This window comes from Opisthocomus hoazin, chromosome 4 (genome assembly GCF_030867145.1).
Source record: "Opisthocomus hoazin isolate bOpiHoa1 chromosome 4, bOpiHoa1.hap1, whole genome shotgun sequence".
Classification (NCBI taxonomy): Eukaryota; Metazoa; Chordata; class Aves; order Opisthocomiformes; family Opisthocomidae; genus Opisthocomus; species Opisthocomus hoazin.
The window spans coordinates 35852422-35873061 of NC_134417.1; the positions used below are offsets into that span (position 1 = coordinate 35852422).

Below are 20640 nucleotides of genomic sequence, written 5' to 3' on the forward strand. Positions count from 1 at the left end.
ACAAGCCTTACGAGCGAGGCAGTCACCTCCGAGGAGATGTCACAGAATCACAGCATGGTGGGGTTGGAAGGGACCTCTGTGGGTCACCCCGTCCAACACCCCTGCCGAAGCAGGGTCACCCAGAGCAGGCTGCACAGGACCGCGTCCAGGCGGGGCTTGAATATCTCCAGAGAAGGAGACTCCACAACCTCCCTGGGCAGCCTGGGCCAGGGCTCCGTCACCCTCAGAGGGAAGAAATTCTTCCTCACATTCAGACGGAACTTCCTCTGCTTCAGTTTGTGCCCGTTGCCCCTTGTCCTGTCGCTGGGCACCACTGGAAAGAGTCTGGCCCCATCCTCCTGACACCCACCCTTAAGATATTTGTAAGTATATATTAGGTCCCCTCTCAGCCTTCTCTTCTCCAGGCTGAACAAGCCCAGCTCCCTCAGCCTCTCCTCGTAGGAGAGATGCTCCAGTCCCCTCACCATCCTCATAGCCCTCCGCTGGGCTCTCTCCAGTAGCTCTTCATCTTTCTTGAACTGGGGAGCCCAGAACTGGACACAGTATTCCAGATGGGGCTATTAGCAGTGCTAGAGCAACATCTGCAAATGCCGACAACAAAACTACAAGCGCCATTCCTACTGCTGAGAATACGGCCGCCAAGCTTTCTCTAGGCGGTATCAGGAAACCCAGCATTAATTGTCCCTTTCTAACCTTGCTTCACATAGTGTTTAAATGTTCTCGCTTGAGGAAAAGCCTTTTTCAAAGGGTCCCTGTTTCCAAGCCTCTCTAGTTTTTTTTTGTTTTTTTTTTTTAAGCTTGCTGCAGGAACTTTTCAAAATGAAACTTCTTACAAGTTATTAATTTGGCTCCATCAGGCACTTCCAGACAGTGGGATATTGGCAGATGCTGCTCGTTTTTTTTTCTCTGTCAGACTTGCTTTTGGAAATCTATTTTGCTGAATCTACTTAACTGAACTTGAACTTTTGTAAGAAATTTAATATCTTTACAGCGTATTTTCTTCCAAGGGAGTAAATCACTGATTAGGATCCAAGTTGTAACTCCAAAACACGTAACCGATTATCCTCCTCCCCACCAGTGAGTGTGCTGCCACCAAATCCAACACAACCTGTACATTCCAGCGGAACCCTGGGATTTCTGCCACGCACTAGCAACCCGATTTACCAAAGCCTGCATCTGGAGGTCCCAGAACATAGCAGAATATACACTCCTACTAAAATTAATCAGATTATACATACTGTATCCAGTACTGGCAACACATACACAAGTAAAGCAAACTTTTGCACAGCATCTCTGCTCTGGATCTGAAAATTGCCCTCATACCTGTTTATGTCATATTTACATACCTTGAGCCCTCCTATCTACCTGAAACTAAGAAATAATGTTTTCCTTTGATCCTACACAGGAATTTAGAGACATGCCTCTCATTAATGTTGATGTAAATGACGTACCATTTCAGTTTCACTGGTCAATACAGCAGACTAATTTGGTCTTCCTCCTCTTTTCACTACTTCACACTTGCCTACCAGTCACAGAATCACAGAATAGTCAGGGTTGGAAGGGACCTCTGTGGGTCATCTAGTCCAATCCCCCTGCCCCCAGTCCCATTAGGATTATTCTTACTGTATCTGCAGAGTTGGAAATTGAACAGTTTTCACGTTACAGAAGCTCCCGCACCAGCTCTCACGCATCCTTACATGCCCTTGCACTAAAACTCTCAACTTCACTCACGTCTTTTTCCAGCTGTGTTGTTTGAGACTGAAAAGTGAAGTCCATTAAACACCTGAGAATTCACACGGTATCACAATAATTTCCTCTTCCCCACAGCCTGTGCCTGCCCATGTTCTCTACAGCTCACAGAAAGCGCACCAGCTGCATGCGCAGCCTCCTCTGCCTACTTTCCATCTACATTATGCAACAGCCATATGTCTATTAAAAACATGCCCCTATCACTCTTTGCCCTTACAGCAACAGCAGCGTATTCCAGGGTTGACACCCTACTAAAAAGAGTGGGCATAAACATGCAGGAGAAAGGGTCTGTACCCAGGGCAGCCCGCTGTAACGAGGGGTCACCATGCTGCCAAGGGAATTCCAGGGAGCAACAGCAAGCTGAACCCTCAGATCTTTATCCTGACATACAAAAAGGAGGAAAAGAGTCAAGGAAACAGATATTCAGGCAAAACGGACAGGACAAAAATCTGTATTTCTTTCAAGTAAAAAGGATTTTTCATTATTTTTTTTAATCTGTATCCAACACCTAATTGCAACGCACAACAAATGGATTTATGGGGCACTTTTAAGTGCAGACAGTGCAGCCCTTCCCTCTGCAAACTGGTAAAGGTAAAGAAATGATGGGAGAGGCGAAGTCCATGCAAGAAGCGGATGTGCCACAGCTGAACCACAGATGGACTGAAGAAAGCCTGGAAAAGAAAAAGAAGAGGGAAGTACAAAAAAGTTAAAGCATTTTGAAAAGAGAACAGGGACTCAACAGCCAATGAAGTGGAAACTATTGCAAATCATGAAATCAGTAATGTGCAAAAGAGAGCAGAAAGCCATCCTAAGCCAAGGAGGGTGGAACGACGGTTCGGAGCAAGGCTGGGCGGAAGAAACCAGGTCAGAGCTGTAGGTGGAAAGAGGATTATGTGGCAGCTTGAAGAGAAGGTTAAACGGCTTAAGCTTCAGGAAGCAAGAGATGAGGAGCCAACAAAGCAGCTCAAGGTAGAGAAGATGATGTGGCTGGAGCAACAAGAAGAGGTGGCAACTACACCTTCAGGACAGCGTATGGAAGGGGAAGTTAAAAACTCGCAGAAGCAAGAATAGGGCAAGCCAGGAAGAAAAAAAAAAGCAACATAAAAACAACCCAGCAGCCACCCAGATACCAGCAGCTGAGCTCAGAACTGCGGGAACACTTTCAGAGCCAGGATTGATGTTCCCAGATGAATCATCGGTGCTCAGAGCCTTTTGCTCACTTCCTCTCCCCGCTGCAGCCTCTCACCCCCTTCCCGCCTTCTCCTGAGCTTTCCTTAGCTCACCTCTCCACAACCTTCTCAGGGCTAAGAGACTGCAAAGAACGGCACCCATCTCTTCTCCCGTAGTGCTAACTGAAGTCTTCAAGGAGAAACTGGGGCTCTTGCTGGCTTTGGCTGCGCCTGATTTTTTCATGAGTCACCCTCCCCTCTGCGAGGGAGGGATAACGCCATGAGCAGAGATGCAGTTAGGAGTCAGGCTGAAGCACACATGGATTTCTCAGTCATCTCAGAGGAGCCCAGAAGGCTCCTTTCTCCTCATCAGGATCCTGGAAATTGTCCAGCTGTGGAAACTGTCCAGCACCCCTCAGATATCTCACAGGAGGTACTGGCAATTTAAGCATGGAAAAAAAAAAAAAAAAGATACTCTGGCAAACAAGAGAAAGCAAAAATGTCCCAAACTCACAGCAAAGCAACACGTGTTCCCTCTTCCATCAATTACTCTGCCTACGCATTGCACGTTGTTGTAAGGATGCCACCGACAGCTAGCACAGCTTCACCAGAAGAGCCAAGACAACGTAGAGTCAGAGCAGTTTTATACCTTCACCGTACCAGCACAGCATGTCGCACTGCGCTGCGGGGCAAGGGGAACAGGAGCTGACATGTCTCGCCAGAGCGGCACAGGGGCCGCAGAGCTGCAGAGTCTCCGTGCAAACTCACACACGTCAGGTGCCAAGTTACTTCACCCCGGGCCACAGCCCGACACCCGCAGCTTCCAGCGCTTAATCACTGTGGATGGCTATCACGGATATAAATGCATATTCGCAAGCTATTCTTAGCATTCACCGGAGAGGCGATTACCCAAATTACCCGGTTACATAATCTCTTTTATATAATCACGACGATGCTCTTCTCCTTATGCAACACGGAGGGTGACAGCGGCTGGCCGAAGTAGCTGCCTCCCCAAGGAGAGCTGCGCCGGCTGGCTACCGCAGGGGCACGGATGAGCGATGGCACTCGAGGCAACCGAGCTTTTCGGAAGCAGCAATATATAAACATCTGCCTTCGGCCCGGGGAAGACACGAGCATCCCCTGCCTGTGGTGCTCCAGAAGATGCATGGAGCGGAGATCACCTGAACCTCCAGTTGGTCAAGATGCCAAAGTCAAAGGCACTCAGCATCCTCCAGACAGCCTGACCCAGCACTCACTAGAAGCAAGTGGGATGTCTCCATTGACTTTTAATGGGCTTTGGGCCTTAATGAAAAGAGCAGGTCAAGATTACTATAGAATTAAACAAGTTTAATCCAAACGTCCCCAGCTTTGCGCCACAGCCATGCCCACAGTTTCCACGCACAGGGAAAGCCAGACGAAGCTGCACCCAAAATGGGTTCCTGCAGGGCACCGCATGGAGCTGGCAGCGTGGGTCAGTATAGCCACTCCGGGAAGTTTCACCCACTGGAAGATTTTGGGCATACCCCAACGCACCTCCTAGAACATCTTCAGGATCTCATCCGATGCCTTCTAAGAACACTGCGGACAGCTGCGCAGACAACTGCCAGCTACGGGGTGTAACGAGACCCAATTAACTAACGTTCACCCAGTGCTTTAATAAGCCAGCATCAAAAGCCTTACCTGCAGCAAGGATGAAGCACACCAAGTCCTGGATTTCAGAAAACACAAGCTCCGAGATCTGCAGATCACCTGCGAATCCTGGAATGCTTCTCCATTACCACATTGCGAGTTTGGCATTAAGCTCAACTAGCTGTGCACTGCTGCCATTAAGGCAGAAATCCAAAACTGTGAAGCCGCTCAACAACAAGGCATTCTACTAAAAACCCAAGTCCTAGCTCTCTAAATACCAAAGGAGTGGAAGACAGCACAAAATAACAACTTTGATCTCAGTTCACCTCTTCCAAATGACACTCAAATCCAAAGGCATCTGCCCTAGCTTTCTTTCAGGGTTACGTGACTCATAGTATTTGGTCTTGATTTGGCACTTGCTGCCTCCTCCGCTCTCTAGTTTCCCTAGAAATACAGGTCACGCCAAGCAATATGCAGGCAAACCCCTAGCCTTAGCGTGGTCCGACACATTTTACGCAGGGACACACATGCACAAGTTTGGGAACAGAGACCGCTATCATTTCAGCTACAAGAAAAAAAGAAACGGAACAGCCTAGTGTTATCTTACGCTATCGCAAACTACGGGATGACCCAGTTCTGAAGAGCTTGAACCCAATTTCTTACACTATTGTTACTTCTGTATGACAGCCAGGAGATGCAAGATACCTTGGTCAAAAAGCAGATCAGAGTTTTGCCAGTCCCTCACACAAAACCCCACTGACGCACATTAGTGCCTGTTGCGACAGCACTGCTGATAGCTCGGGACCGGCAGGCATCCTCAGCACTACTGCTGCTCAGACCACTGAAAACAGTGATTCTTGCCATGGATATTTCTTTGGGATAGAAAAGACGACACTCAAGATAGGAGCAGCTCATGTCAGCCTTAAAAAGAAAAGTGAACCATGTAAAAGTAGGTTTAAGCCCTCCTCCCCCCGCTTTTTTTTTAGGCTAAACAACTGGCCATTTGAAAGCAGCATTTTCAGAGAGGAAGGTTTCCTCCCCTGTTTTGGACTGAAATCTCGCCAAAAGTAACGGCATTTGAACAAATGAGGGTGGACTTTTACACCCGTTACCCTTCCTGTACCACACTGAACCCACAGTTCCAGAGGTGGCAGAGAAGGAGGGCCCCAAGCTGGAAACTCACCCTGTAAGAGCGCCAGCAGTGAATTCCTGGATCTCACTTCTACCAGTATTGAGATAATTATCTGTAGCGATGAGCAATACGTTTTTCCCCCGAGGAGCAGAAATGAAAGATAACACTCGCTTGATTCATCCTTGCCCGGTTCCTGCATCAAGAGCTGAAGCACCCACCTTACAGTCACCCACCACAGCAAGAAGCACCTGCACCGACATTCCACATTTACAGAGATATTGTAGGGAATGCAGAAAGGAATTCACACCGTTAACAGGTTTTCCATCCACTTCAGTGATTTAATAAAATGGGGAGAAATGAAGCACTGAGTTACACCTGGGCAATTCCCCAGGCAGAGACCCTTACACTCTCTGTTATCATACCGTCATGCCCAAATAGGAGTCACCATGCAGTACAAACACTTTGATATCTAAAGGGACTGTACCAAAACCAGCATGGTATAAACAACTAAACTTCTCTCGTCAGGCAAGACTTGCCTCCTGTCTAGAAAAGCAGAAATACAGACTCAGGCCAGGACACACAAGAGAACTTTGCTGGCCTACCTACATCCATCAGGTGTGCAAAAAGACACAACTGTGACAGCAAAAAAAACAAGTTCACAGCAACTTAAGATAAGTCCACCTTTGCTACTACAACCATATTTGTTTTTTTTTATAGTATACATTCCCTGACAGAGCTCCTAATTTCTTGAAGACTAAACCTTCCAGACCACAGGCACGCTACTGGCTCTTAACCCCATGGTAGCACCAGCCCGTCACTGCAACTACACTGCTGGCAAGACCGAGTTAAGCAGCGCAGGTCTACAAAAGCATCACCCTCCCTTGGGTGGCAGCGTCACTGAGCCCCAAGAAGATGAACACATGCAACAAGAGAAGGCTGTGAGGGGACCTAATAAATGCTTATAAATATCTGAAGGGTGGGTGTCAGGAGGATGGGGCCAGACTCTTTTCAGTGGAGCCCAGTGACAGGACAAGGGCAACGGGCACAAACTGAAGCAGAGGAAGTTCCAGCTGAACATGAGAAGGAACTTCTTCCTTCTGAGGGTGACGGAGCCCTGGCACAGGCTGCCCAGGGAGGCTGTGGAGTCTCCTTCTCTGGAGATACTCAAGACCCGCCTGGACGCGGTCCTGTGCAGCCTGCTCTGGGTGACCCTGCTTCGGCAGGGGGGTTAGACTGGGTGACCCACAGAGGTCCCTTCCAACCCCGAACATTCTGGGATTCTGTGACAATAAACTCCTCTCATGTCACGTGTAAGGCTCTTGAAATATGTGCTGCCCATGGTCTTCGGTCTGCTGTCAATGAGACCCCTGCCACCCTCCCACATGCTCACATTCCTCTCATATTAATCTCATTTCAGGGTTCTCCAGTTCTTCCTCCTCCGAGTGAGGATCCAAACAGACTGGAATGCATGTAATTAGAAAGGCACAAAAATACATTAAATGTACTTGCCTTAGCTTAGTGTATTGAAAAGATAAATTTGTACAGGTATGGGCTGCATATCTGGGGTCCATGATCTTCACCTCTAATTCCACCAGCACAAGACGTGAGAAGGAAGGATGCACCCTCAAAACTCTTGCCAGCTATTTAGCTGCATGATGCCCATCAACATCAGAGGCAGGAGACCAAGCCAAGTGGCACAACATCATTACTGCTCCAGCTGGAAAGCACGAGTTGTCTACAAATGGTTCAAGCGCAGCCATTGCTGAAGCCAGAGCATGCTCCCACCGCCCTGCTTCAGCACCCTCCAAAACTGGCCACTTTCCACTGCCACTGAACTTTGAACCCAAGGCCCAGATCACTTCACAGTCACTTCCAACCACGGTTTTTTCTTTCAGACCTCCAAATGAGAGAGACGGAGCAAAGGGTGTACTGGAGGACCGTTGTGTTCACAGTTACCCATCGGCTGGACTCCAGGACAATGGTCTCTCCCACACCGCTGCTGATGGTGGACCTTTCCCAGAGGTACAGTCTCCAGCCATGAACCCCTCTCGCCTCACAGATGGGAAACGCTGAGGAGGTCATTAGCTCCAGATTGAGCACTTCTGCTCTGACGGACACTTGGCAAGCGATGTGGGAAAATGATACGATGCCGTCTGGAAAAGTTAGCCTTATCTAACAGCATCTTTCAGAGGAAAACAAAAACCAGACTCTGATAGTTTTCCCTTTTAGCAGTGCATGGAAAACGTCTGCATTATTGCCTTCTGCTCCAGTACAAATGCAGTATTGCCCAGGGACACGGTTTAGTGGTGGACTTGTCAATGTTAGGTTTACGGCTGGACTCGATGATCTGAAAGGTCTTTTCCAACCACAACGATTCCATGATTCCTGTTAGGTGACACCTAATGTATTGAAACGAGAAGCGTGCTACCAAAACGAGCAGTCCTGCTCCAAGCCATACATTCCCCCTCCTCCGTGGTGGCAAGTTTCATGGTGCTGCCCCTGCACACACCTCTGCTGAAACAATGGAAAACTATTCCCCCTCACTGTTCTCCTCATCCTCTTTTTAGTGGCTTAGTCATCATCCATAGCACCAGGGGGTTGATCCGATCCTTCTGTGGCCACATGGTCATGAGACCTACGGGAGCTGGCAGAACAGGGGGTTAGGGACCACCCCTGCCAGCAACAACTCACCTCTGCATCGATGAGACACAGATTGGAAACCACTTATTGCTAATTCCTTTCCTTCTAAAAATCTACCAGACTGAAAGCTGAGTCACTGAGAAAGAGGAAGCAATTTTTAGCTGGGTTATTTAAAACTTGGGTTTAGTTAACACCTATTTAGCGCGAAGATGAAGACACACTCGAGAAGAAAGACATTTTTAACTCGGCAGTGAAAACTTTTCCGCTTAATATGTGAGAAGCCTGTCAAGATACATTTTTCTCAGAACCAGAAAAGAAAAAAGAAAGCATTCAATAAACCCAGAGTCCCCTCTCATACCCCCTTGAAATACCAGGCATGGTATCTAATCTCATGTATTACCTTACTGATGTCAGGGAAGTGATAATATCCACTATTTAAGACCATATCTTTCCCTTGTCTTGGAAGGGCTATTTAATGCCCAAGATCCCAGCCTTCAGACCTAAGATTCGTTGCCCACAAGGCACTGTTCAAGCAAAGAAAAAAAAGATCATTTTAGAAAGGCTTTCCCTCTTTCTAGTCAGAAGAGAGTTTGTATTTGCCGTAATAAACCCTAACAGGATTCTAACAAAGCCTTCAGCAAAACACGAGACCTGTGGAAGCAGCTGCATTGCTGAGGATACAAAGCAACGCAGCGTCTTCAAAACTTAGGCTCAAAAATTCAAAATTGCTAGCTTTCCATGATTTTTTTTATTTATATGGATTTTACTTGATATCACAACAAATTTGAAGTGTATCAGTAGCCACCTTGTCTCAGCAAGAAATAAGAAATTTTTATTTTAAATTCTGTAGCATAAGGTCAAGCATTAATCTGTTCCTGCCTGTAAACTCTGCCTATACAGATGAGCAGAGCAAACCTGCATGTGGGCACACTCATTCCAGCTTTCCTAAGCCTCTTCCAAGTGGAGTAAACCGAAAGAAATTTTCATTAAGCCAAAGAGAGTTTCCATTGAACCTTTTGTCACTGAGTTTAGCTAAATCCGTTTTCAAAGAGCACCTGAAGTCCAGAGGCTTGCTTTGGTCAAGTTTAACACCTCCTTTCCAGACATCTGCATTAGCCGAGTGTGAGGTGCCGAAATAAAAAAGCCAGAGGACTGCCCTTCTACAGAGGAAGGGTAACGGAAGGTGCTAAACATTTCTGACTGCTGTAAAAAATATATACAGGTTTTATAGATGCTTTTTCTGATTAAAAAAACCCAAGCCCCAAAAGAACCACTGCATAGCTGTTTGCACTTCGCCTTAGAGGGTGCAAATGGCACTCGGCCACCGTTCCCCGCTCACAGTGACCACAAATCCATCTCCTCCTCAGCAGGAGCAAAGTGAGAGAAGTGTGCAAGCCCAGTCCTCCCACCTCGAAATCACAGCCTGTCTCGCTGCCGTCAAGAGGCAGCGAAGACTTGCCGGCACCAATGGGACACCCAAATTATAAATCGTGAGCTCTTCACTCCGCAATGCAATAGCCACTTTCCAACCGACTGCAAAAGGTCAAGAAAAAAACCAACAAAATTTGTTTAAGCTGCTAAACCCCCACGTAACTAAAACTAACAAGCAGGAGAGGGTTAGTGGACACATCTGCACTAACAACGCCCTTGCAGAACTTTTGGGGTAGACTTTTCCCCATCAGTTTAGACAGGATTATTCCCCCCACCACCCACTGACGCAACACCCACATGAGTTAAAACATCAACAGGGCAGCATCAGTGGGTCTCCACGGCGAGGGACATCATACAGCCAACAACCCTGGTGCGCGTGCACATTCGTACACTCCAGGGTATGTACATTCCTACAATACATATGTAAAGGAAAACCTGACCGCTAACGGATGAAAAAAACCACCATAAACTGAGGGGGGAGGGGGGGGGGTGTCTGCGTTCCCCATAATCCTCACAACTTCTTGAACTCTGCCTGTGCCTACTATGATCAAAACATGGAGATGTTTTCTTGGAGACTGGTGGTTTTGCCCATCTAAATGTTCTTGTTCCTACAATTATTTAAATAAAAAAAAACAAAACAAAACCAACCAAACCTCTTCAGGAAGGACACAGATTTTAGGTTTCTCTTCTCGGCTAAAATCTGTCCTGTTGAAGTCCAGTTACATAAATAACATTAAAACACTCCACAAAGCAGTTCCCCGACTTAGAAGCACTAGCCAACTTTGCTTTTATTTAAACAAATCTTGTATGACAGACTGTCGGGAGTGTTTGAATTTTATTTCAAGATAATACGTTTTGCTGTTCATATGACACATCCACTCTTGCGTTCTTCGGGCACTCGATTCTTTTGCCGTATCTTTCATCTGACAAATTAACACGAAGAGGACTATACTGATTGCTTTTTCCCAACTACCCAATTATGAGTATTTATATCAGCATCCACATTATAATTCTTAGTAATGAGAAACTGAGCGTGCAGAAATATCAACGCTAGTATTCCCGTAAGTGATGATCTACATTTTGTATAGCCACGTGGAAACCTTCACGGTGGGATTCTCACCCACGTCTCACGCCACTTGCAGTGACTACCACAGGCCTCAGCTTATCTTAATAAGAAGCACTAAAAAGCTCGACTTAAATATTCAGGCAGTTGCATTAGCTCCTGGGTTCCTCTGGACACATCATATGGGCCCACCAGAAGCTCAGGCACCTAAAATTACTCGACAGTTTTGAAAGTTGAGGCTACCCAGCAAGCTACTCGGCAGCAGTGACAACAAAATACCTTCTTTATTACCACTGCAGCACCTTCAGTCAAGCCTCCCCGTCCTTCCGCTGAGCTTCAGCCGCCCAGCTCTCCTCCGCCCCAGCACTTCTGTAGCTTGCAGGAGAGAAAGCAAGCACTCAGGTTGAGAAGTAAAGCCACACGGAGATACTCTGGTGCTCTCATGCAGGCTGAAAATAAACTTGCTTCATCATCGGGGGGGGTGGGGTGGGCTGCTTGTTTAGTTTTATTTTTTCCCCCATCCCAAAGACAATGCTACTCATTACTGTCACATTTAAGCTCAGACAGCCAAAGTCCCTGGGATGTCTGATGAAATAAAAGCAGAAAAATCTAACAGACATCACTTTAAGGACCTCCTCAAAGCCTTCCATAAACTGGAGAGCCATCTACTCATACAAAACTGAGATAAAACGCCGTCCTGTCGGTGGAGCCACGAGCCACGCTAGCAAGACCACTGGCCGTTGGTGAATGCTGAAATCGCATACCCCAGTACCACAGGTCAACCAGACATCCAGGCTGCCAGCGAAACAGGGCATTACAGGCACCTGCGGTTAATAACACATTGCTGCCTCCGAGCAGCCAAATTAATTTGAAAAAGACAAGATGGATGAACATTCAACCATTTCTTTCTGCAAGAACCAAAATTACCTGTCACATTACCCACTGTAGATGTTCCTCATTTTACCTTACATGTTAAACTGTTCAACTGTGACTAAGTTGTGAGCAAAACTCATGGCCCCTTTGGCTTTTCTCTCCTCACAACAAGATCTTCTCAGCGCAGAGTTTCCCGGGTCCTGGGGCCGCAGATTTGTCTTCCATCATGGGAAGTCTTTGCGGTTATGGTGGAAAACCCTCCTCAAACAAGAAAACTCAGAAGTAATCCCCCTTTCCTACCACCACAGTGCTCTGGGCATTCCTATAATTAGCGTATCTCAAGCTCTTCTAGAGAAAGGACCAGCATCCCAGCATCGAGAGCCAGCCACTTCTTACATGTAAATACTGCTTCGATAGTGATGCCTTCAGTCGCCTTCATGAAACCGCCCATCAGTGCATGCAACCACCCCCCCCACCCCCCAAATCCCTCTTTCACATCTTCGGCCTTTACCTCCGGAATCACAAAGCATCGCTTCCCTGCGGGAGCCCGGCACAGACAGTTACTGACTAAGCTTCAGCCTCAAAGCCATGACGAAACACTCCCCGCATCCAAACTCACACCCACCATGCATTGGACCTAAGTTTACTCATGAAGGAGTTTACTCCTTTCATCGATATAACCAGAAACAGCATTTTTGAATGCACGTGGGTGAAAAAACTACAGGAACATCTTGCAACACGTGTTTTGGGTAATTTAACCCAGGAGAACTTTAAACATCACTAAACTACTGCAAACTGCTCCGAAAGAACAAATGGCTTTCCTGCCCCAATATCTGGATAACAGTCAAAGCCTTTTGCAAAATGTTGAATGAAAAACATATTCCTCAGCTCATGCTCTGTTAAATACTAAGATCATACCGAAGCTGCAAATAGATTTAAAAGGATTGTAACAAGGCTATTTCAGATAATAGACAGCATGGAAGTTAGCACGGAAGACAGCAAAAGTTTCAAATACCAGAAACCTTCTAAACAACCAGATGTCTCTGATTCAGTTATTTAAACTCCCAGTGTTCTGTTTCTGGGCCTTTTTTTCTCCTGGAGAGTACAACTTAAAACAAATTGTAATAGTTCTTATTTACACAGCATCGCATTTATAAAGGTATCCTAAGCACTTCCAAAAAGAAGAAAAAAAAATACACAAAACCAGATGGCAAAGCAAAGATTAAAAGGAAAAAAAAAAAATCCATGATTAAAACCAGTATAAAAGCTTAAATAACAGCAACACTGGCTCCATCCGAAGCGGATTTATGCAAATTACTGTTTTCAGGCACGCAGGATCTTTTTCAGCAGAATACAGGTTAAGAGAGCAGAGACACCTAATCACACAGGTCCTGGAGGGGCGAAACCTTTCGCACTCCCAGGCGGACAAATTCCCTCTGGAAACGCCGGTGCTCGTTCCGTTTAACCAACACCTCGCCGTTCGTGCCTTCTGAAGAGCTTCTGCGGAGTCAAGCAGCGATCGCGGGCCAGGCTCCGGGCCAGGTTTACAGCCGGGCTAACGAGACGCAGCCCAATTAACTTGAGAAGAGTTCACGTTTATTTACATTCAGTGGCGACTTTGATCTGAGCGTTTTAATAAGATGACACCGGATGACACAGTGGGCGACATACCAGAAATCGTTCGTCTACGTAGGTGGCACAAACACGTAGTAAACAGCGTTTTCGTGAATTACGTCCATTACCGAAAGCGATAATTAGCCAGCACCCTGGTTTCCACGTATGCGTTTGGTGGTATGTTGGGTTTTTTAAAAAAACTAGTCCCGCACCCTGCCTCACCCCGCACCTCAGCCCGTCCCGCCAAGGGCGTCCGCCCCAACACAAAGGCTGCAACACCCCTCCCGGCTCCCCCGCCGCGCCCGTGTCGCGACTGATCGCCGATACCCCCCGCCCCCGCCCCGGCCCACCTCACCTCCCACAGCAGCGAGAGCAGCAGCGCGGCCCCGGGCTGGAAGCGGCTCATCTCTCCTCCTCCTCCTCCTCCTCCTCCTGAGGCTCGCCCCCGCCGCCTCAGGCGCGCACGGCCGCTGTCAGCGGCGCCATCCCCGGCTACCGGGGGCGGTGGGGGGCGGGGGGCAGGGCGGGCAGCCCGGGGGGGACAGGGCAGAGGGACGAGGCGGGGTGAAGCGGCGGGGCGGGAAGCGGGGCGGGTTGACCCGCCGGTCCCCTCAGCGGCGGCCGGGGCCGGGCGGGCAGCGCCGCGGCGAGGCGGAGGCGGTGCCGGCTGGGGGCGGGCGGTGCCGGCTGGGGGCGGGGAGAGGAGAGGCCCCGCCCCGGCTAACGGCCCCGCCCTGCCCCGAGGGGCGGCTGAGGGGGTCCGCGCTGACCCGCCCTGGTCCCGCAGCCCGCCCCGGGGGGGGTGACCCGGGGACCGGGGTGTCGTGGGTACCTGCCCCGGGGAGGAGGCTCGGTGCAGGGCTCCCCAGTTCAAGAGAGATGAGGAGCTACTGGAGAGAGCCCAGCGGAGGGCTGCGAGGATGATGAGGGGACTGGAGCATCTCTCCTACAAGGAGAGGCTGAGGGAGCTGGGCTTGTTCAGCCTGGAGAAGAGAAGGCTGAGAGGGGACCTTACAAATGCCTATAAATATCTGCAGGGTGGGTGTCAGGAGGATGGGGCCAGACTCTTTTCAGTGGTGCCCAGCAACAGGACAAGGGGCAATGGGCACAAACTGAAGCAGAGGAAGTTCCAGCTGAACATGAGGAAGAACTTCTTCCCTCTGAGGGTGACGGAGCCCTGGAACAGGCTGCCCAGGGAGGTTGTGGAGTCTCCTTCTCTGGAGATATTCAAGACTCGCCTGGACAAGGTCCTGTGCAGCCTGCTGTAGGAGATCCTGCTTCGGCAGGGGGAGTTGGACTAGATGACCCACAGACGTCCCTTCCAACCCCTACCAGTCTGTGATTCTGTGATTTTCTTACAACAAGGGTGATGAGACGCTGGACCAGGTTGCCCAGAGAAGCCGTGGGTGCCCCATGGCTGGACGTGTTCAAGGTCTGGGTGGATGGGGCTCTCGGCACTGATCTTTCACTCTGACCTAGTGAAAAACATCCCTGCCCATGGCTGGGGGGGTTGGACAGGATGGTCTTTGAAGGTCCCTTCCAACCCAAACCATTCTGTGGTTCTGTGATTCTAGGACAGCACTGCCTCTGCCTACAGGGTGCACCTCTGGCACTTCGGAGGAGAGGCTGTCCCCGTGCTCCGGCTCTGCGTTTCCTCAGCGTGCTTAGTAACAGCCCTAGGTCACCTTCTCATGAAGGTCTTGGAACTAGTCGTAGACCAGAGCTGAGGTACTCACTGGCTCCAGCAGTGAGCCCCGTGACAGGTGGCTGGCGTAGTTGCGCCCTGGGTGCTTTTCCTGCACCACTGCCTTGTCCTGGTGCTTCAAGGCTCCTTTTCAAAGCCCCTTTCCACCCTCACCGCAGTGAGAAATGGTGCTGTGTGCGGTGGGAAACGGGCACAGCTCTTCTTTAGGTTTAGGAGGGACCAGAGTTTACCAGTCTCCTGCCTTTCCATTGTAGGAGAGCTAACTACTTAGTCCTTAGGAAAATATAAAAATAGGTAAGGGGGGGAACTCCCTTACCTTCTCCTTGTTTCCCTCTGACTGACAGACCTTCCCCAGCAACGTTTCTGAAGAAGGTCTACCCTCCCGCTGTCCTTCTGCCGGCTGCCTGTTTAAAACGTGTCATACTTCCTCGCAACGCACAGCTTCTCCGTTCAGCGCTTCCTTGTTGTCATAGTCTTCAAGCAGGAAACCTACCATCTTCTGATGCCAAGTTTCCCAGCGAAACATCATCAGGTGGTTATTATTTCCATACAGTGAACTTCAGAGGAGCTTAGGAGCGGCTTCCAGCTGGCACCGTTAATCATGCATCCTCTCAGGCCCGGGTCGTACGCCCTACGTGAGAAGTCACTGCAAACTTTAACAAATTCCCACACGCTGTGCGACGTTGTGCACTCAGAGGTAACCCACATGAGTCCTTCCCGAATGAACACTGATTTTGATACCTCTTTTTGTCTCTGCTTGATGCCAACCAATCTGAAGCTTCATCTGAAGCGTTCCTCAGATGAACACTCGCATCTCTAACTGGATTTGCTAAAAGATGCCTAAGGAGATGTCACGGCCATCATTTCGTCCAACAGCAAAGACTGAATGAGACAACTATATACACAAATCTCTATGTATAGTCTGAGTTGAAAAGTCGTGCTTTCTTATCTCTGGGGGTAGAGAGAAAGACACATCATACCCTGAATATCATCTAAGATGGATCACCTCATGTTGTCTCAACATACAAAGTCAGGCATCACTTCAAAACAGCTCCAATTCATGGACGTTTGAAAAGAACCTGACGCATACCTGAAAAGCTTGTCCTGATGCATGGCTTTAGCACTCAGCTCCCTTCCCATTCCTAATTTCTGTGTTGCGTGACCCAGCAGACATCCTTTTGGAGACACACCGAGACACAATGGCTCTTCGTGGAGAAGCCAAACAGCCTGACCCATTTAGGGATGCCAGATGAATCTGAACGTCAGCGCTGAGCACAGGTGCTCTGTGCCGCTGCTGTATTTCCCAACAGCGGTGCTCTGGCAGCCCAGGGATGGGCAGAGTCCCTGAGAGCACAAATTCTGGAAGGACTGAGGAAGCACTAAGGCATAAAGAAAAGGTAGGAGAGGAACCTGGAGTCTTGCAACCTAAGATGCTACCACCCTTGAAGGCCAACGCTGCCTGCACTTTCAGCTGATGGCCCACTAACAAATATGCCAAGGCAGGAGCCAGCTATCAGACACATTTGAGTTAATCATCAACACATACATCACTACTGAATTTAGGCTGAGAACCAAGAAAGCATTAGATTTTTTTTTTTTCTCCTCAAAAAAAGAAGGCTTCAGCTGGGGCAAGAAAGGAAAAAAATAATAGAAATATTAACCCTGTTTTTATCCAATAGACAGATTAGCAGGAGTGAGATGGAAGTGGTGGGCTGGAGGAAGAGGAAGCCACACAGTCTGGAAGCATGTGCTTCCCAGTGCATGGTTTATTATCCAGCCTAGGTAAGGGTATGGATATCCTACGCTATAAAATTCTTTCCAAGCCAAGAGATAAGCTGAAAAAGGAAAACCAGCTCCTGAACCAGGAATAAACGGTTTTGTATTTCATTTCAGTCATATCTCAGCTCCCTTAAGTGATGCTTTCTTTCATTTCCGCCTAGCTTCAAGGAACCATCTTCATCCCCAGGGAAAGCCCATTAGCTTTAATGGGGTTTGAGTACAAATGAACTTAGCCCAGCGTGTGGCATTTTCTCAGCAAAAGTGCGAGTTGCAGCAGAGCCCCTTAGAGCTTGTCTAGGCGATAAATGAACATTTTCCATCCACCGCGCGGCAGCTTGTCGGCGAGGCAGGCAGGATGCACGCACCGTGCCGGTTTGACACAACGGCGAAACGAGATAAGGCTTTTGCTGGAGGCGAAGTCCCTAGGTAAAAAAACAGCCCCTTCCTTCACGTCCCGATTCCGGTCTTTCTGCACATACAGTGTTCAAAGAGCTTAATGCTCCAGAGCGCCCAGAATCTGCACACAGAAACAAATATATATTTTTAAAAAATTAAAATAGTTCCAGGAGCAGTAGTGTTAATGAAGCTCTATTTTATCTGATTGAGGCATGCACCGCAGCTGTAATACTCATAATGTCCCTCACCTCTGCGGATTCTTAGGTGTTCCTCAATAATATTGCCATCATTCTCTCAGTGGGGGTGCCAGTATTAACCTATTTCTTCTACTCGGCCATTTCTCTTTCCTGAAACGTAAAAGCATACATTATTTTTGAGATTGCCCGTCCTCCACCTTTTTTTTTTTTTTTTTTTCAAATTCAGTAACAAAAATTCCTAGAGGGAACTCACAGTACATATATGTGCGTCAATTCTGTATACTTTATATATACATTGAACCCAGACTGGTGAATATTTCTAAAAATATAGTGCTTATAAACTGTTTGTTATTGAGCATTTCCTTTAATGTTGAAACAGTTGTTCCTAATACTATTGAGAAATACTCAGCTCCATAAGGGCTGTGTGTGAAGCACATAAGAACTTGTCGTGGTTTAACTCCCGCCGGCAGCTAAGCACCAGACAGCCGCTCGCTCACCTCCCCCCAGTCGGGTGGGGGAGAGAATGAGAAGGGTAAAAGCGAGAAAACTCGTGGGTTGAGTTAAAGCCAGTTTAATAGGTAAAGCAATCAAAGCAAAGCAAGGCGTTCATTCACTGCTTCCCATCGGCAGGCAGGTGTTCAGCCGTCTCCAGGAGAGCCCGGCTCCGTCACGCATCAACGGTTACTTGGCAAGACGAACGCCATCACTCCAACTGTCCCCCCCTTTCTTCTTCTTCTTCCCCCAGCTTTATAGGCCGAGCGTGACGTTACATGGTTTTGGTCAGCTGGGGTCAGCTGTCCCAGCTCTGCCCCTCCCAGCTTCTTGTGCACCCCCAGACTGCTCGCTGGTGGGGTGGTGTGAGAAGCAGAAAAGGTCTTGACTGCTTAGCAGCAACGAAAACATCAGTTTATCATCAACATTCTTCTCACACTAAATCCAAAATACAGCACTACACCAGCGACTAGGAAGAAAATTAACTCTATCCCAGCTGAAACCTGGACACAACCTTATTAGGAACAAACAAATACAATATTCTCATTTGCTTCTCTGCAGGAATTGTAAATAATTACATACATCTACCATTTTGTATTTATTAAAGTACACCACTACCTCCTTCACAAATGCTATTAAAAATTAGTCAATTTCTTGTTTTCCGAACTCTGTGTTTTAAGCGTAGGATCACCTCAAAAATATTTTGAGATTTTTTTTTTTGTAATTATGTAAATGGCAATAACCTTTGTCAGTAAATAAAAGCAAGCCCTTTTAAATTACAGAAAATATTCAGTTAATGTCTCAGCCTTCCAAAATCACACCGATATCTGCTGAGAAACTACATTAGAAACTACATTCATTTAAAAAAGGTAGGAAAAAATATTCACGAATGCAGCAATAACCAGCCAAGAAAAACATAATGTCATATTTCTGCAGCTTCTGTATCTTGTTCAAAGCACTTTGTTTATCTGTGGTGTGTTTTTTTAAAGATCCTATACCTCTTTTAAGACATGCAGGACATTTTCTGAATAACCATGATCCTTTTTTTCTAACTGTCTAGCAGTTCACACAAGGGTGTAGTATCTTTGCAGAATAATAGTTAAATGATAATCCAACTTCCCAGAGTAAAGACTAATTTTTTTTTCATCGCTTGCACCAGCAGCTACTCATCATGACTGACTTTAAATGAAACTTTAAAGGAAATCTGGTTCGGACTTGCTTAAGCTTCAACAACCTTCTCCAAATTCGGTAGTATATTACCCCCAGTGCCTCCATCTTCAATAGTTGTATCTTCAGTAAGAGTCTGTGGAGGTTTAGAGAGATGATCCAGACATAGTAGCCCTCCTTCTAATTGTAAGGTGAATATTTACACCTTCTACAACTTAATTTTTGTGTGGAAGGATATTATTGAGCTGAGCAGCACCAGTCCAAAAAAAATGTACCTGATGTGTATTTTAGTATTCTAATGCATCCAGATGTTAATTTTTTCAATCTTCATTAATATCTGCAAAGCACATGAAGAGGTCAGTCTTCCATAACGACTGACATTAAAGAAAAGTCACTGAACTGAAGTTTACTTCAGTTTTACTTCAGAACAGCTTACTGGACTGTACTCGGAGACCTCCAAATTAGAGTCCATAGTAGTCGTAGTGACTATCTACTACCACACTGGAAATCTGTGGCCACTTCAGACACCACTTCCAAGAAAATACAACATGTTTAACAGATATGCTAAGAAATGAAGGGTGGAGTGATTTTCTAGAAGCCACCCTACCTGGGCTCCCAAAGAACCGCCCAGCTGTTCACACTTTGTGACTTTCAGGCTTTCTTGGTAGAGTCAGGTATTTGTCCATCATATTCAACAAATAATTCTACAGCAAACAGTATTTTGAGAAGCAGCGAGTACAAGATAAGCATTAGTATGCCAACGGATGAAGCTTATCGATTAAACGTACTACCTAAGGCAACCAGAATAGCTGTGTCAATCAGATCAAATGCTTTTTTGTTCAGTTTTCTCAATCAAGAATGAAGTTTTATCCCCTCAGCAAAGATACTAATGCTTTGTGTTAGAGAACTCAGGAGCTCAGAGGGATTATTTTTTCCCTGCAAGATGGATCATTTGTAAATGCAAACTCTTTGTTTGCAGTCCATGGTGAAAGGACAAACGTTGGCTTGCGGGGAGGATTAAGGAAGGTTAAGTTCATTCAGAGTATTGTTATAGGACCAAAGCTCAGCAAAAATGAAACATTTAGTCTTTATATTCCTCTTTGGGCTTCTATTATTGATTTCAATGGATAGTTAGAACTCTAAACACATGTTGTTGGAGCAAGAGGTAGTCTGCACTGCCTCAGACCTTAGCACGGTAAGTATGAAACACTGTCAAGTTAGAGCAAGAACTTTCCAAGCTGCCTTGAAATGGTTTGAAAGGAGACAGAAGGAAAAGGTCTTCTGGACAGATGATGCTATGTTTGAATACCATAAATTCAGCTTTGAGCAACCTGATCTAGTGAAAGATGTTCCTGCCCATGGCAGGAGGTTGGACTAGATGATCTTTGAAGGTCCCTTCCAACCCAAACTATTCTATGATTCTATGATTCTATTATGACATCTGCCAAGCAAGAAGGACAGGGCTGAACTGCATCTGTAGGAGACAGGGAGATCAGCTGAAACAACCTAACTTTGGTCAGACAGAATCACGGTCAGAAAATTAGGAAGATGTTGTCGGGAGCGTCTGGAAGCCACAAGAGGATGAGGACACAGAGCAGGGCGAG

General features: G+C 47.2%; 1 protein-coding gene across 1 annotated transcript in view; it reads right to left on the reverse strand.

The window, feature by feature from the left end:
* VOPP1 (VOPP1 WW domain binding protein) overlaps positions 1–13953 on the reverse strand; it is a 65131-nt gene extending 51178 nt beyond the window's left edge. The window contains exon 1 of the mRNA XM_075418569.1: positions 13656–13953. Coding sequence (XP_075274684.1) covers positions 13656–13706 — 51 coding nt within the window. The 5' untranslated portion in view covers positions 13707–13953. The remainder of the gene's footprint in view (positions 1–13655) is intronic.
* Positions 13954–20640: the final 6687 nt, after the last annotated feature.